Source organism: Metopolophium dirhodum, chromosome 3 (assembly GCF_019925205.1).
Source record: "Metopolophium dirhodum isolate CAU chromosome 3, ASM1992520v1, whole genome shotgun sequence".
Classification (NCBI taxonomy): domain Eukaryota; kingdom Metazoa; phylum Arthropoda; class Insecta; order Hemiptera; family Aphididae; genus Metopolophium; species Metopolophium dirhodum.
Window position 1 is genome coordinate 20,975,963 of NC_083562.1, and position 16,310 is coordinate 20,992,272.

Consider the following 16,310-nt stretch of genomic DNA (forward strand, 5'->3'; position numbering starts at 1 on the left):
GATCATAATTAATATTGTAGCTGATATTATCCGTTAAACACCAAATTTGTTGGAAAAAAATTGGAGTTCATTAAATCATCGGATGGAAAAGTGCATCGAAGTTAACAGTAGTCACATACTTACATTGAACAACTGTAGATAAAAATAGGTTTTCAAAATCAAGTGTATTTAATTATGATTATTTTACAATGTAACACAACTTAAATGTATGCCAGTAAATTTGATCATTTAAAACTTTGTTAACCCTAATTTTGCTATTATTTTATCATTTTTATTGGTTGACAATGTAAAATAATATGTCAATTAATCATATATGTTAAATGACAACAAATAACTATCACCACTGTTTATCTTGTAGTGTTCTCATACAAATTGATGTGCTACACCATTTTTTTTTAGTCGGCGTTTTGAACATGAAAAACACTCGACAAGCGCAAAAATGATGTGACACCTCGATTCGTATTAGAATTTTGCAAAAAATACAACTTGACCATTTATTTTTACATTTAAGATAATGTTCTAAAAATAAATTGTATAAACCCAGATTTTGAAGATAGAAAAAAAAATTCAAAATAATCTTCATTGGGCCATCACTAGTACACTTATACTAATTACCTCATCCATTTCAGAAACACCCTGTATACACTCCTATCTATATAGGTGTGTAATGTGTATGTACGTTGTATGCTTGAGGAGATAACATGGGCACGTTAAAACACAGCCCTCTTATAGATACAGAATTTTAGAAATTATTTTCATACAAGATTAATGTTGAGAATATTTTATTAAACATACGACTTAAATTTCAAAATAATTCGTACATAGTTTGATACAATATGTTTACTATGCTTATTTGTATTACTTCACAGCTTTCATTTGCCAAAGACCATCATTCAAATAGTGACAGTTTTCAATACCAACTCCTTTATTCACTTTTAATCTGAAATAAATATCAAAATAAAATTTTTAGAAAATTGTTATAAGAAAATATATCAACTATAAAATTACATATCATCCGTAGAAAGACTAGTAATTCCAATGGCCAGAGCATGTTGTTTGCCTTCTGCCATTACAGCCTGAATAAATGAGAGTTAAAGAAAATACTAGTAAAATTGTAACAAAAATTATTTAAATAACATAATACAAAAATAATAATAATAAAAGGCAATGTTTGTGTGTATGTGTGTGTGTAAGCGATCCATAGCCTAGTCTATCACACTGATGGTTCTGAAATTTGGTGCATACATAATCTTATAAATGAGAATTTATACCTTGAAGGCAAATTTTTAGATTTTGCAGTTTAATAAGGGGTTTACACAGGGATTTATTGGCTCACGAAAAATAAATATTTTTTTTGTTTAAATAGGGTTGTCATTTGTTACAGAAAATACAATAATTATTACAATTGGATATCATTTTAGACTTTTATTTTATGTAGTCAAAATTACCTAAACTAATGTATTAAAAATATGTGTAGTTTATAATTAAAGGAGTTTAAGACAGGGTAAATCCACTAGCATTATTTAATTTGTCACGGGAAACACCGTGGATGACCCAGTAAATAATAATTGTGAATTTTAGTCAGTCAAAACATCAGTATAAGATTTAATTTAAAAATATAAAATTTAAAGGATACTACTATTGTATTTTGTGGAACAGGCTCAATTTTTGCTCCAGGGGAAGTCAAACCAGGACACATAATGTTGGCACCACTCATAACAAATTTGATGGCACCTAAGTCTACTTGTTCTTTAGGAAGGAAGAATGGATCTAGAAAAAAAAACACAATACGTATTTAATTTAAATACATTATAAAATAACAAATAATATTTCTTAGTACCTAATGCATATATTCTAATACTTAAGAATCCAATATGTACAATGGTAAATCAAATATTAATAATTTTTTTTTCAGATTTTATTTACAAGTTACTTCTGCTATATAAAATCTCAAATATTTCATAGGTTAATAATATTGTGAAATGCATTAAGAGGCATAATACTTACATTTATGAAGAAGCTTCAGTGTAGGCAGCCAAGGGCCATTTCTATGCCGGAAAAATAAACAGTCACCAGCTGAATTAACAATTATTTCAATATGGTCTTGGCTAGACAATAATGGTTTTATAATAATTAAAAATGTATATTATTGAGTACATTTCATTTAAAGACTTACCACTTAACAATTCTTAGTGCATCTTTCTTAGGTAATATCATATCTACGTACTCCTCTAGTGTTGGATATTGGTCAAGAATTTTTGTTCGAATACCTTTTTGGACAGACGATTTTAACTGTTGAATACCTATCACACTATCTTTATCGTCAAATCTGGAAAAATTAAAATAGTATACTACTATTAGCAGATATGTATCAATAATATTATTAAAATGATACTCGAAAAAAAAAAAATTTTAATAATGATGTGAACACCAATAAAAATAAAAAAACAATTAAAATGCAAACAATATTAAATGTGCTGTGCACACATTTTTCAGAAATTGAAATTGAATTAAGAGGACTTGGATGTATTGTATTGATTTATTTATTATATTGATCAGCATGTATTGTCTCCGTCTTACACAAATACGACATAGCAAACTTTCGTTCGCCAGTTTCAATAGTGTATTGTCAATTTTGATATTAGAGTGAATTGTCTTATTATCAAACTTTTAGGTAAGAACATTGTCTGTGTTTTCTCGATGATTATTGGATTTTAATTTATAAGTAAGTTATGAGAGTATGTAAAATTTAATATTTGAAAACTCTCATAATTCACTTAAAAATAAAAATATCGTTATTAATCATCGAGTAACTACTGATAATGTTCTTACCTAAAAGTTTGATAATAGGTAAATTAACTCTAATATCAAAACTGACGGTACACTAAAGGTATATTTTAAAATAACACTGAGTAAAAAAAGTCATAATGTTACTATAAATTAAGAACTAACTATTCATGTTTTCATTAATCAAATAAATTTAAGATTGTTATACTTACTTTTTGAACATTTTATATGGCTATGATCCTTTTACTTAAAAAAAATAAGTGTACAGACTGTAGAGTGATTTTCAACAATCTAGAGAATTCAGTATTTTATGAAAATATATGAAAATATTGAAAATGAAACTAGCTCATTAAAAATCGAATGTTATCGTGTTGACTGTTGATCATATTTATCACTCTGTAGTCTGTAGTCTGTGGTGATAAACCCACAATATTATAATATTGAACGATGTAGAGAAGATAAGGTGATAGTGTGATGCACGGATACCACCATAGATATACAACAACTTACTATGCCGTCTTTATACTACAGTTGTTGTGACCAATGTTGAAGTCGGCCGCCATTTATAAAGCGGACAACGTTATCATTTGTTTTACGTTGATTCTTAAACATATTCCCTTATATATGTACAATTTTGTCAATATTGTTGTAAAAGCCGACTGGCGTTAATTAATAAAAATTTAAAAATATAAATATATATTATATTACTCTTTATACTGTGGCCATACTATCTTTAATCGTGGTTATACCTATTATTACATTTATTTTTAAATTGTAAGGCGATTCCTTTTGACATAGAGGAACATTGGCTAACACAGTGACCGATTGCAATATTAGTAGGTAGTGAAACAATGTTTACTGGGTGTTTTGAGTAATCACATGTGGAATTTGTTCGGTCAATGTAATTGAGAAAAAATTGTTGAAATGTTTTTAACGGGTTTAAAGTTTAAACTACTTCGTATGAATATGTTTTCGACTTCATTTTCATTGTTATGATGTGGCTCAGATACCTACGCATTAATCCATGCCATGTTTTAAAAAAAACCATACTATTTTTATTTAATCATATTTTTAAATTACTTGATTTGGGAAGACAGATTAACACTGGGAGCGCTGTCGACGACTATCGTACTGAGGGTTAGGCGGGTTCCCCCTACGTGGAGTCGGGACCACGATTTAAGTATATCTTAAACTCGAGTCGGGAGATTGTATGTATTTTCCCGACATTTCGCATATATTTTCCTAAGTGGAGTGTATTTGAATGTATTTGATAATATTAGTAGAAAATGTACTTACCAACGTATACAGTTAGCTATAAAAGCGTATAAAGTTTCGATACCAAAATTAATTTATTATAAAAAGTAAAATAACCAATATAAAACTATATCTATACATCCCGAATTGGAAGGTACAAATTGTTTCCACCAGAGCGCATTTTGTTAATCTGTTTCCCCAATATGGTTTTTTCATTTTTGCTGGTTTAAATACGTGAATGTTATATGTATAGTTACCTATAAAAGTATAAAGAATTACTGTGTAATATAGAACAAATCAGTCTAATAAAAAAATTAAATGTTTCAATATTTTTTAAGAAGTTTTAATGGTTGGGTGAAAACATGCAATTTACATTTCTGAATAGAAAACATTTATAAACTTTTGTCATATATTTATCTCTCAAACGATTAGAATTAACAAGACTGTACATATTTGAAAGATATTATATTTTAATTTATGAACAGCATTCAATAATTTATTTGAAGTACCTTAAAATTACATTACATATTATGATAAAATGAGTATATTTTAGATTTAATCCATTATATAGCTTAAAAATAATCATTGTAGAATATAATTATAGACAATTTTAATGTTATATTAAAATGATAGTAAACGATAACGCAAACAATGTTCATAAAAGATTTTTCTAGTAAAAATCTAAAGGTGAGAATTATTATTTACACCAATACACATTTTATGAGGAACGTACCTAATAATTATAATTATGTTATTAAATTTTGTATGTATATAAATAATATTACCATATGTGTATATGCATACAAATTATATACGCATGGGAATGCCAAGAAACGTTCGAAAAAAAGAGTTTTCCATCTGCTTTTAAATTATTCCTATCTATAACTTTTTATGTCATCCTATGTACATCAATGAGGCTATAATATAGGACTTGATAAGACATAACTAATACGTCCTCCAGTATAAATACCTAACATAATCCATTATTATATTATAATATTTGACAAAAACACAAATAGCAACCGACACATGAAAAAGAAAAGAAGTACGTATATGGTATATAATGTATAGTTGGCAGTTGCGAAATGGAATCAGTGTTGTTATAGTATTATAATCGAGGCACCGAAATCTCTATATTATTATTATTATTATTATTATTATTATTATAAGCACGTATAATTTGTAACATGTGAAAATTTAGTTAACCAAAAAATATAATATATTTACATTATGTAATGTAGGTAGGTAATAATATAAATACGATTCGTTTTGAATTGAACATTTTTAAGAAATTTCATTAATTAAAAAGACTAGTGCGTACACGAATATGATTTATGTGATCATTTCGTGCGGTCATGTGCAAATTTTGCAGCTTATGAATGTACAAGTCGTTTTTGGGCCTTAAAGGGGCTCCTCGAGATAAAACGAGTCACGAATGCTGTTTCCATAGGAAAATTGAAAGCTGGCGCCACCGCCGCTGTGTGTATTTACTATTTGTAGTATCGAAATCATGTAATTTGTAATTTCAAAAATAATGTCTTACTTCAAGTATAGTGCAGGCGGTTGTAAGTAAACAACTAATAATATCACAGCCTTTGACTTTTCTCACGTACAGCTTATAACAAACCTATCGTTTAATATTCGTAACCATATAATATTATAATACTATTATGTATGCATATACAAATTATACAATATAAATTTATATATAATATATATTAACAATTAATAATAATATACTTAAAATATAATAATGACGTGTATTATGTATATGTACGTTATACTATGTATGCCAATCGAAATAATGAAATTATTACATTATTGTTTTATATTATTGGATTATATTATTATAAAAAATAATAATTAACTAAATGTACGTGAAGTCGGATTAGAAAATAAAAATAATAATAATAATAATAATAATAATAATATCTTTAATCTTTATCTTATATGGAAGTCAAAAAGAGAATAATACATGACATCATATTCTATAAAAAGATATATTTACCGTTGACTATTAACATGAATCCAAATAGGGTTTTAAAAATTAAAACATAAACAAGTGACATGGTTTATTCATCAACGATTACAGTTATTAGAAGAAGGATCATTTTTTAGCATTTTTGTTATTTGTTTATATTTTTATTCAATTAACTGTGAGCATATCGGTTTACTATATCTTTTTAATATATAGAAATATTTACCGATATCAAGAAACGTAAAGAAAGACATTAAATAATACGTTAGCAATATAAACGGATCACAGTGACATCGGCAGTGAACACTACGTTAATAGTCGTCGGTAAACATCATTTTCCCAGCCCAAACTTCATGAAAATCAATTCTTTGCCCTTTGACAGAATGTTATCCACACCATGATCGGGCTGCTGCTGTTGCTGCTGCTGTGGCTGCTGCTGCTGCTGTTGGTTTTGTTGGTTCATAGTGGTGTTGTTAACAGGATTGTGATGGGTCAGATCGTTCAGCTTTTGCATGAAACTTGACGTTCCGCCTCCGGTTTGCCCTTGGTTATGGATTTGTTGACCATCTTGTGGCCTGCTACCAAGTCCAAAGTCTGGAACGACATGTGCTAGGCCTTTGAATAGTTTGCCCGACGTGCTCTGAAGACCACCACTACCTGCTGACTGACCACCGCTTCCGTCTCTACCATCTCTCCTCTCGTACGGATCTCCTCTCTCCCTCGCATCCACCGCTGACATCTAAAATCCCGTCATGGTTTGTTAAGTCCCAAATATTCCAACAAAATTACCCTAACACGCGACCAACATACATAGGATTCTCAAAGTCTTGGTTATACCTTTGAGTAAATAAATTCAGCTGCCTGTTATGAATACATTTCGAGAGAACATAGAAAATAAAATCAATATCTAGGTAGAATTAATATTATTAATGATTATCGACTAAAATAATATAGTGTTGAGATTAGACAATTAAAATTTAATTTCGAATTTTACTGGATTAAAAACTTTAAGCAAAATCATTTTTATGATTTATCATTTATACCCAACGCTTTAATAAAATATAACTTTTCTCAATACATCCAAGGGCTCCGGAAATCACACTTTTATTAACATATACAGTTTACACTAATTAGTTATTAAAATTAATTTACTTTGCTACTATGACGATAAATCCAAAATTAAAATTACGTTATAATAGTAAATATAAGAGTGTAAACTGTATAGTGTATATCTTACAAAGGACAAGAAAAAAAAGTATTTATGTTATAAGTTTTTGAAAGAGAAAAATAATATCAATTGCATACATTTAAAATACAGAATAAACATACACTAATAATAAATTTATTATCTTATAAAATCCTATGTGATGTATTACTATATTATCAATATACCTGTAATTATAGAATTTTAATGATTTAAACTTAAATATTGTGTACATTATTCCATTATGTTTATAATGCGACGGGTGCACCGGCAGCTAGACGCAGCACACAGAATATGTTATGTTTTGTGTGTGTTAATATTGTAGAGGTTGTTGTTGTCTGGTCGATAAAGAGTGTGAGTGTATTTGTTGTATAAATATATGTACTGAAGAAGACACAGATCATTAATAGCTCACACGCACTCACCTGGTGATAATCATACTGCGGAAGGCAGGCATCTATAGCGAACAGAACAAAGATAGAAAAACAAAAAGATAGAAAAACATACAGAAAACATATAATTTTGTATGGTTTGGTTTTTTTGACCATGACAAAAAAACTAAGACACAGAACATGCAATATCTGAGTTTCATAATGATGAGTAATGGATGAATTCACAAAAATAAAATCATCAAAAATAAAAACGTAACTGTAGATTTTTTTTTTTTAATTTCGTTTTTATTTGAGATGTGTTTGTGTGCGGCGGAAAACCATTTACATGCTTGGAACACATTGAAGGTGGGTCATATCGTTGACAAAAAATTTACAAATTTATTCAGTTTGAACAAACCAATTCAGCATGTTTTATTAAAACAACAATTATTATAACTGATGAATAAATTTGAATTTATCAAGAATTATAAAAAATAAAGAAAAAAATAATAAAACATTTAAAGCACACATAGAGATCAATGTTATAACATGCACTTTGTATTTTCAAAAAAAACAATTAAACAAAATATGTAGGTGGAGCTATAAGTATTATTTTTCATGTATATTTAAACTTAAAATTAATATTATAAATCAGTTGCGTTTGTATACTTATTTCGTATATTTTAAACGATATTTAATATATTTTCCTTTTAAAGTGAGCAAAAATAAATTTTTAATAAAAGTTTTTATTTTTTTTTTTAATGTAAAAATACATTCTTAAAATAATATTTTCAATTTTTAATAATACATCTAAATAGCTTTTAAGAACACAACGTTTGTTAAATTATTGGTTACATAAATAATGTTGAAAATGTTATATTAAATTTATATTGATTTTGATTTTTTTTTAAAGTTTAGTTAAATTCATTTTTTTTTTATTGTTATAATTAATAAGCTAACAAATTGTGAATTTTCTTTAAAATAAAATATTTATTGATTCAACAATTTCAACTGACATTCTTTAGAAACATAACTACCCTACAATTTTAAATATGATTTTTAAGTACCTGTATACAATAAATCAATTTATTTATTTTCATGTTCTATATATTCTGCAATACTATAGGTACTATGAAATAAATGTTTTGGTACAAGATTAAAGATATGGAGTTAAAACGTAATTGTACTTATTTGTAATTTATAGCTCCACTTACTCTTTTTTTAATTCCTTCGAATTTAATCATTAATACAATTAATTTTATTAAAAACAATTAAAAAAACTTTCTCATAATATGTTTTATTTTAGATTCTGAGCGGAGAAATGAAAGATAATATATGTATGTGTTTTCATTTTATTACGTCTAATATGTCACCTTTAGGAGCAGTAAAATAGATACGATATTTACTCATAAGTTAATTACAACAATATATTATATAGGTAATATTAATAGTAATAATTAATGAAAATTATTTAACCTACCATATTACCACCTAATAAGTTATAGTACCTAATAATAATATTAAAATATAAAATATTTTTATAAAGCTGGCTGCAGTGTATCTCCGCTCAGAATTGTTTTCCGTGTGCAATGATTTATCGTTCAATTTCAAATTTAATATATTCAATACAGTGACCTATCACCTACTCAATGGGATGAGGCACACCTGATATTAACTATACGTCTATAAAGCATAGATTCTTCCCCGGTTTGTATTTATTAAAGCGCACTCAAATTAACCTAAATGTTTAAAAAAAAAGTAAGAAATTAATTTTGAATGCAGCATAAGGAAAAATAGTAGATTATATATAATTAGTTAATCTGTTTTAATTCAAGATTGCTATCGATTTCTATTGTACTCTTCTATAATGTTCACAGAATAAAAACCAATGCTATTGGAATAAGGGGTGTAATTAGATATCCATTAAAATGGAATCAGTTAAAACCTAAACATTTGACCTTCCTTTGATTGCAGTACCAACACGTTCGTGCTACCGTGCGAACATTCAAATTTACATGTTTCATATTTACATTTAAAAATTACTGCAAACACAAAATTAGTTGCATAATATAACTTAAAATATTATGGATTATGGAATATTAAAAAAAAAACAATCATTATCTTAGTTAATTTTTGTGTTTAAAAAAATACATTTTTGTATAGTTTCAATCTTGAAGTCAATACAAGACTCATCTTAATCGTAATCTCATTTTTGAAAAAAATTGTTTTTAGTATTTTTATTTTTTAATGAAACCATTAAAAATCAAAAAAAAAAAAGGTTGAAGTATAAGTGTTGAGTGTTTTATTACATTAATAGTTATTTATTAATAAGTTAAAGTTTTAATGAGCGGAATACTTAGTAATATATTATAGGATACTCCTTACCATTTATTTCTTATTTAATGTTTAAAATGGAAATGCTTTTTAACACAAATAAATTATTTGTGGTCATAAAACATATTTAAAAATCACTATTATACAAACAATTTTAATATATTTAATTATTTTTTCAAAATTATGTGTTATAATTACTTCAAACTGTAAACAAATATTTATTTTATAATCACAAACATTTACCGAGATAATTAGTAAATCATTTTAAAAAAAAATCACTGTATAATATGTGTTGGGTAATATGAATTTATAATAAGTCCGCTTTATTGTGGTATGATGCACATATTTTATGTTGCAGAGAATAACGGGTAGGAACATTAAACAAACTTATTTATTAACAATAACACAACATAATTTTGTCAAGTTTTCAATAACAAAACAAAACAAAAATTTCAAAAGCCATTGCAATAGGGTAACAAATAAATTCCGTGACAAAAACCGGGCCGGAAAATAACAACATAACAAAACAAAAACAAGCTGCTGAAGTAATCAGGCAAAAACAAATAAAACATATTTATATATTTTTACTATTTCGACTTATTGTGTAGGTGTATATGCATGTTTTTCCTAAAGATCTCGCGTGTCTAAATATTAACCATAATGTTATAATATTTTATATGTATTTATTTTATTTTTTTATTTAACGCGCTTTTTTTTTTTACTTTTACAACGATAATGGATAACCCACCATCACGGTACTTTCATTTACAGTTTGATTCAATACATTGTTACATTGTAAGAGTTGAGTGCGGCAAAACGATTATAGTTTCCATTGCTGATCATCGTCTAACTATGTAAATTGCCGCACACCCGAAAAATGTAAAAGTGTGTAATGGACATTAAATGCAAACAGCTGCTTCAAGGGTAGAATATAACCATAAAGAATATCTGTGAAATAATTATGTGTGGACTATGATTAAAGAGTGGAGGGTATCATTTTTGGAGATGCGTACCTTTGCGCTTAAGTGGCTGGTCTATGCCTCGAGGTGGAGGTGGTGGACCACGAGCCCCCGGGCCGTGTCCTCTCATATCCTGTTGCTGGTGTTGTTGCTGCTGCTGCTGCTGCTGCTGTTGTTGTTGTTGTTGTTGTTGCTGCTGTTGCTGCTGTTGGTGATGCTGTGACTGCCGTTGGCCTTTGGGCTGTAATGGCCCAACACCTTCGCCATCAGCATATTCTGAGCCTACCTCCACCAAGAAGTTTGAAGGTACTAGGCCCCGGACTCCATTACACTCACCTCTGTAAAAACCATCGTCGTCCATTTCCCCATATATGAATATGGTCTGACCCATTTTGAAGTGTAGTTCCACTTGCTGTAACGAAACAAAAAACAAAAACATTGCATTGTATGTTCAGCTTTGAATGGTTTGCGTTTGATACATAATACCTAAGTATATAGATGAACTATTACACGTACAAAACTGTTTCAATAAATACATATAAAAATAAAATCCACGGTAATTTATCACGACTAACGTATAGTTACAATATGTCAATATAATAATATATATTACATTAAAAATATTATCTGTCCTAAAATTAGAAGGTATAATAAATTGACTAACATCTCCATCGACATTCGGTGAATTTTCAGTCGGGTCATAATCGTACAGTGCCACCATTTTTTTCACAGGACCTGAATACGGATCAATCCAACGGTCATCTTTTCTACTCCTAGGATCTTGATTCTAGAAAAAGTGCAATAACATATTAAAAATATTAAAAATGTTAGTATAAATAAATAATAAATAAAAATATAGTTCCTATTGTCACACATATTACCAGTATTTTTCAAAACATCATTCCATATTAATCCAATTTACTTTTCTTGTCTTGTTTAAACAGGGAGTAGAAAGGGGATTATAATATTTAAGTCATCCATAAAAAAAAATACAGCATACATTAATCTACACTACTTATTTGAGTCTTTCAAACATAATTTTACTATTACAAATAATGCCAAACCAATATTAGAATGAATATAGGAGGTATTTTGTTTTGGTTAAATTTTAGATTTTGAGCAAGGCGTATTGGATTAACAATAAATAATAATGTTTATGCTATTGCCTATTTATAGTTCATACCGTATTACTAATATTAAAATAAATTATTACCTATAATAATTAATAACAGTATATATTTTATATGATAAAATTCTGACAGACCGACTTTCCCTTAGAATCGTTTTTCGTATTCAATGAATAAATCATTGAATTTAAATTTAACACATCCATAAAATTTGACCTACTCAGTACTCAATGACGAGGCACATTTTACATTTGACTAAACTATTGCACTGTTAAATACTTAGTTACGCTCCCCCTTTTCAAATATATTTTTAACCACTCAAATATATTTTGATCAAAACTTGAACATACAAAAAAAATATTGATATTATATTTTATACTATGTTATTGCTTCTTATTTATATAATAATATAATTGAACAATCGAGGATTAATAAAATTACATACATTTACCTTTTGCATATCTGATAATTCCATGACCATATTATGAGGAACATAACCAAATCTTCCTCTACTTTCACCCCAATAGAAACCATCCGGATCTTTATCTCCATATATCTACAATAATCAAAGTATAAGTATATTTTTAAAAGTAATTCACTTAATTTGGACGATGTTAATAACACATAATTATATTTTTGATATCTGGATTATAATATTTATAATGTGTATACAATATACATAAACGGCTCACTGTCATATATACATAGTCTATTTATTCTAAGATATTTGGGGCGGTGGCGTCCGAGAAAATGGGTGTGACTGAAAAAAGTATTTTCTGTAACCACGTATCTACCGACAAGATATATATTTTTTAATTTATGGAGCACACTACGGATCAAGTTTTAATCATAGTTTTGTACACCCAACTTTATCCCTGGAAAATTGAGTTATGAAATAGTATATATAATATTATCTCTACCGACTAATAACGCACTCATTATTTCAAAAACTATTAACGTCTTTGAAATTATATTTTTGTGTATGATTTGAAGTTGTTAAAAAACCACGTAATTTTTCTAAAAAAAATTTTTGACTAGGTATTTTAATTATTATTATTTTCTAATATTTTTACTTTTTTAACGATAACATGCATTTTTAATTCTTTATTCCAAAACAGAATATTTTTTGGAGTTATTCGATATAATATATAAATTTAATTTTGAACAAGTAGTTTATTGTTTAGGAGTTATAAGTATTTAAACTTTAGATTAGTAGAGGGGTTGAGTAGTAGAAGGGTATCCTCGCAAAATATTGGTCCACTACTCCCTTGTCTATACTTTAAATACTTATAACTAATAAAATACTTGTTCAAAATTTGAACAGTTCATAATTATTCTGCTTAGGAATATGGAATTAAAAATATATGTAGGTAGTCATTTAAAAGAGTACAAAACTCCAAACATTAAAACTGTTAACAATTTTCATGGAACTACAAGGCTTGAAACCGTTATCGAAATTTTCGGTTACCGCTTTGGTGGTAACCAAAAAAATTTTGATACCAGTTACCGGTTTAAAACCAGTCCTATCGTTAGCGGTAACTTATTACCGGTACTATAGTCATTATTATAGGTAACTGATTAAGTGGTAACCGCTTTAAAAAAATGTCGGTTCCCGTTAAGCGATTACCCAGACAGAATTTTGTAATGGTAATATTATAATAGTATTATAATAACGTTATACTAATATTATTCATTATTATAATGTTATAATAATATTATTAAACAAAAAATTACTGTCTGTGTAAATACCGGTTTTCTAAAAATAGATACACGTATGTAGTAGGATTTAAGAAGTTAAAAAGTAATTAATTATTAAACTATTATAGGAGCTACAAGCTTATCATTATTTATGTAGCTAAAATAAATTAAACATATTATAGTTTATGAGTAACGGTAGTTGGTACCCGGTTAATACTAACCGATAACCGGGAATAGAATTGTGTTTAAAATAAGGATTCAAAATTATTAACGGTTTTTAACAATTGGTTTCAAGCACTGGGTGGAAGTATAACTCAAGTACTCAACCGATTATCTCAAGAGGTTATTACACTTAAACCAAATACACCAACCGCTATATCTAATAGATACAGCTAGTTAATTATATAAGATTCACTATTAAATGTATTATTTAGCATTATATATTTATACCGACTTTAATAATTATTTTTAATAAACATAATATTTTTGGTTTATGATAGTAATTGTTACATAAATAAATATTTTTAAGTACCTACTAAATATGTTTTTATAATATAATAATGTAATTTAACAGCAAACCTTTATATGTTCTCCCTCTTTAAATGGTAATTCTTCGTCACAAACATCTGGGTTAGGAGACATGGTAGTAGGATCATAGTCATAAATAGCCACTACCCATCTAGGTCGCTTGTCTCTAGGTGTCTTCTGATAAACAGTCTGCCTGGGATCAGAACTTCTCCCTCTGTAGGCTCTTTGGTCACCACTACCACTAACGTGTTTTATTCTAGGTTCTATCTGTTTCTCGTTTTGATAGAACTGCTCTCTATAAATATGACGAATAAAATAGTTTCTATAGTATATCACAATCACTAGTTCTAAAAATACCTTTCATCGTAATGATGGCGGCCATGATGAGGAGGTTTGGACCTAGGAGTGGGCGCTGCAGGTCTATGTGGATGAGCTGAGGGAGCACGCCTTGCTCCTCGACCGTTTTCCATGAACTCTTCTTCACTATAGTTTCCCTCTCCAGCAAAATCTTTCGTAACTTCTGTCCAAATGTATGATTTGAAGGTTATCAATAATTTAATGTAATTTATTACGTACCTATCGATGGTATGCTTATTTGCCCGGGGAATATTTCTTTATCACTTAGATTTTCAGTTTCCGTGTCCACGATGACCTGACCATAAGCATTTCTTTGCGGTCTTATATGATTTGGTACTGCCGATCCATACTTAATTCGTTTGTCTTCATCTTGCTAAAGTATATTTAAATCTGGTTAGATTAAGTTTACGTAGGCATACATTAAGTTTTTTAAAGATAACTAATAATAGTAAGATAGATAAATAAATACCATTTTTTTTTTTATTACATTGAATAAACTAATAAATAATTTTTTTATTATTATTTTGTTTATTGGTACTTAATTGTTTACTTTATGATGATGGTTGTGATGATGAGGAGATTTATTTTTTGCACCGGGTATCAAAACTGGATTACTATCAGAAGACTGGTTATCTCTAGACTTAGTGCGTACAGTTACTTGTCTGGGGTTTAGACTGAGCAGTTGAGTGATATCAATTAAAGCATGATCGCCTGAAAATCAAAATGTGAATCAATACAATTGTATTATGTTATAACATACTAATTCCTATAATGGTATTTATTTTATTTCTACTTGACCTAAGTGGCAAGGTATAATAATATTTTGTATAATGTATATAATTGTATATAATGTATTATGAATATGAATTCTAACCAGTTGGGCTATCAATATCTGACACTTTTTTTCCATCTGCGTATACAGCATAACCTGTTATATGACCCCGGTTAGAGGGGTCACTGAGTGTGGTAGTCACCGGAAGCCACGTAACCAATAAAGTTCCATCTTGTGGTCCTGATTCTACTTGTACTTCTGAAGGTGGATCTGGAAGTCCTAAAAATAACATTGTAGATTAACATATAATAAAATATCCACTAAAAAGTAATGTCAAATACAAAGAAAATTTAAAGAAAAAAATGTTACTGAAAAGAAACAGAATGAAAATAATATTTTTTAGGCATTATTAAAAATTTAAAACTGTACCTCTAATATATTTTTTTAATTAATATTAAAGTACAAAATTATTCAGTTCTTAAATCTAGAATATATCTGAATAGGAAGGTATTTTAATTTTCAAAATCCACGAAAACAAAATTTTAAGTAATAGGTACAACACATAATGATTTTAATTTTTAAATCCAAAAGTTGGAAGAAGAATACATTTTATTTTATAGGAGGTTAATAGCTATTTTTAACTATAAGACAATGAATTAAAAAATATTTATCAGAGAAAATAACATTTTAATAATAGCATTTTTTTCTTTAAATAATCTACATTTTTTTTGTAATGTATAGCAAATATATTCTACAAAAATATAAAATGATGTAGTATCTACCTTTGCAGCCTGTATGCAAACATGCAAGCACGATACAAAAAAGAAAACAAGCAAAGAATTACAATTTGCATATATCATTATTTAACAATATTTATTAGAGTAATATGATTTAAAATAAAATGTTGCAGTTGAATAAATTAACTTCACTCGGTATAAACC

The 16,310-nt window shown here is 27.9% G+C and overlaps 2 protein-coding genes across 8 annotated transcripts in view; both read right to left on the reverse strand.

Moving 5' to 3' along the window:
* Positions 1-765: 765 nt before the first annotated feature.
* On the reverse strand, positions 766-3,197 carry LOC132940988 (malignant T-cell-amplified sequence 1 homolog). The gene is made up of 6 exons (XM_061008834.1): positions 3,000-3,197; positions 2,177-2,329; positions 2,008-2,108; positions 1,637-1,770; positions 1,009-1,076; positions 766-940 (listed from the first exon to the last, which is right to left on the reverse strand). The coding sequence occupies exons 1-6, from the start codon at positions 3,008-3,010 to the stop codon at positions 859-861; spliced, it is 549 nt and encodes a 182-aa protein (XP_060864817.1). The 5' UTR covers positions 3,011-3,197; the 3' UTR covers positions 766-858.
* A 1,294-nt stretch (positions 3,198-4,491) lies between these two features.
* The window catches only part of LOC132940168 (RIMS-binding protein 2), a 42,356-nt gene continuing 30,537 nt past the window's right edge, over positions 4,492-16,310 (reverse strand). For 4 of the 7 annotated variants that reach the window (XM_061007617.1, XM_061007614.1, XM_061007618.1 and 1 more), the window contains 10 exons: positions 15,472-15,648; positions 15,148-15,308; positions 14,817-14,970; positions 14,598-14,760; positions 14,292-14,535; positions 12,460-12,570; positions 11,552-11,674; positions 10,942-11,299; positions 7,649-7,680; positions 4,492-6,758 (listed from right to left, as the gene is read on the reverse strand). In XM_061007617.1, the coding sequence (XP_060863600.1) occupies positions 6,351-6,758; positions 7,649-7,680; positions 10,942-11,299; positions 11,552-11,674; positions 12,460-12,570; positions 14,292-14,535; positions 14,598-14,760; positions 14,817-14,970; positions 15,148-15,308; positions 15,472-15,648 (1,931 nt within the window). In that variant the 3' untranslated portion in view covers positions 4,492-6,350. The remainder of the gene's footprint in view (positions 6,759-7,648; positions 7,681-10,941; positions 11,300-11,551; positions 11,675-12,459; positions 12,571-14,291; positions 14,536-14,597; positions 14,761-14,816; positions 14,971-15,147; positions 15,309-15,471; positions 15,649-16,310) is intronic. The other 3 variants (XM_061007615.1, XM_061007616.1, XM_061007619.1) reach the window with 3 other exon arrangements.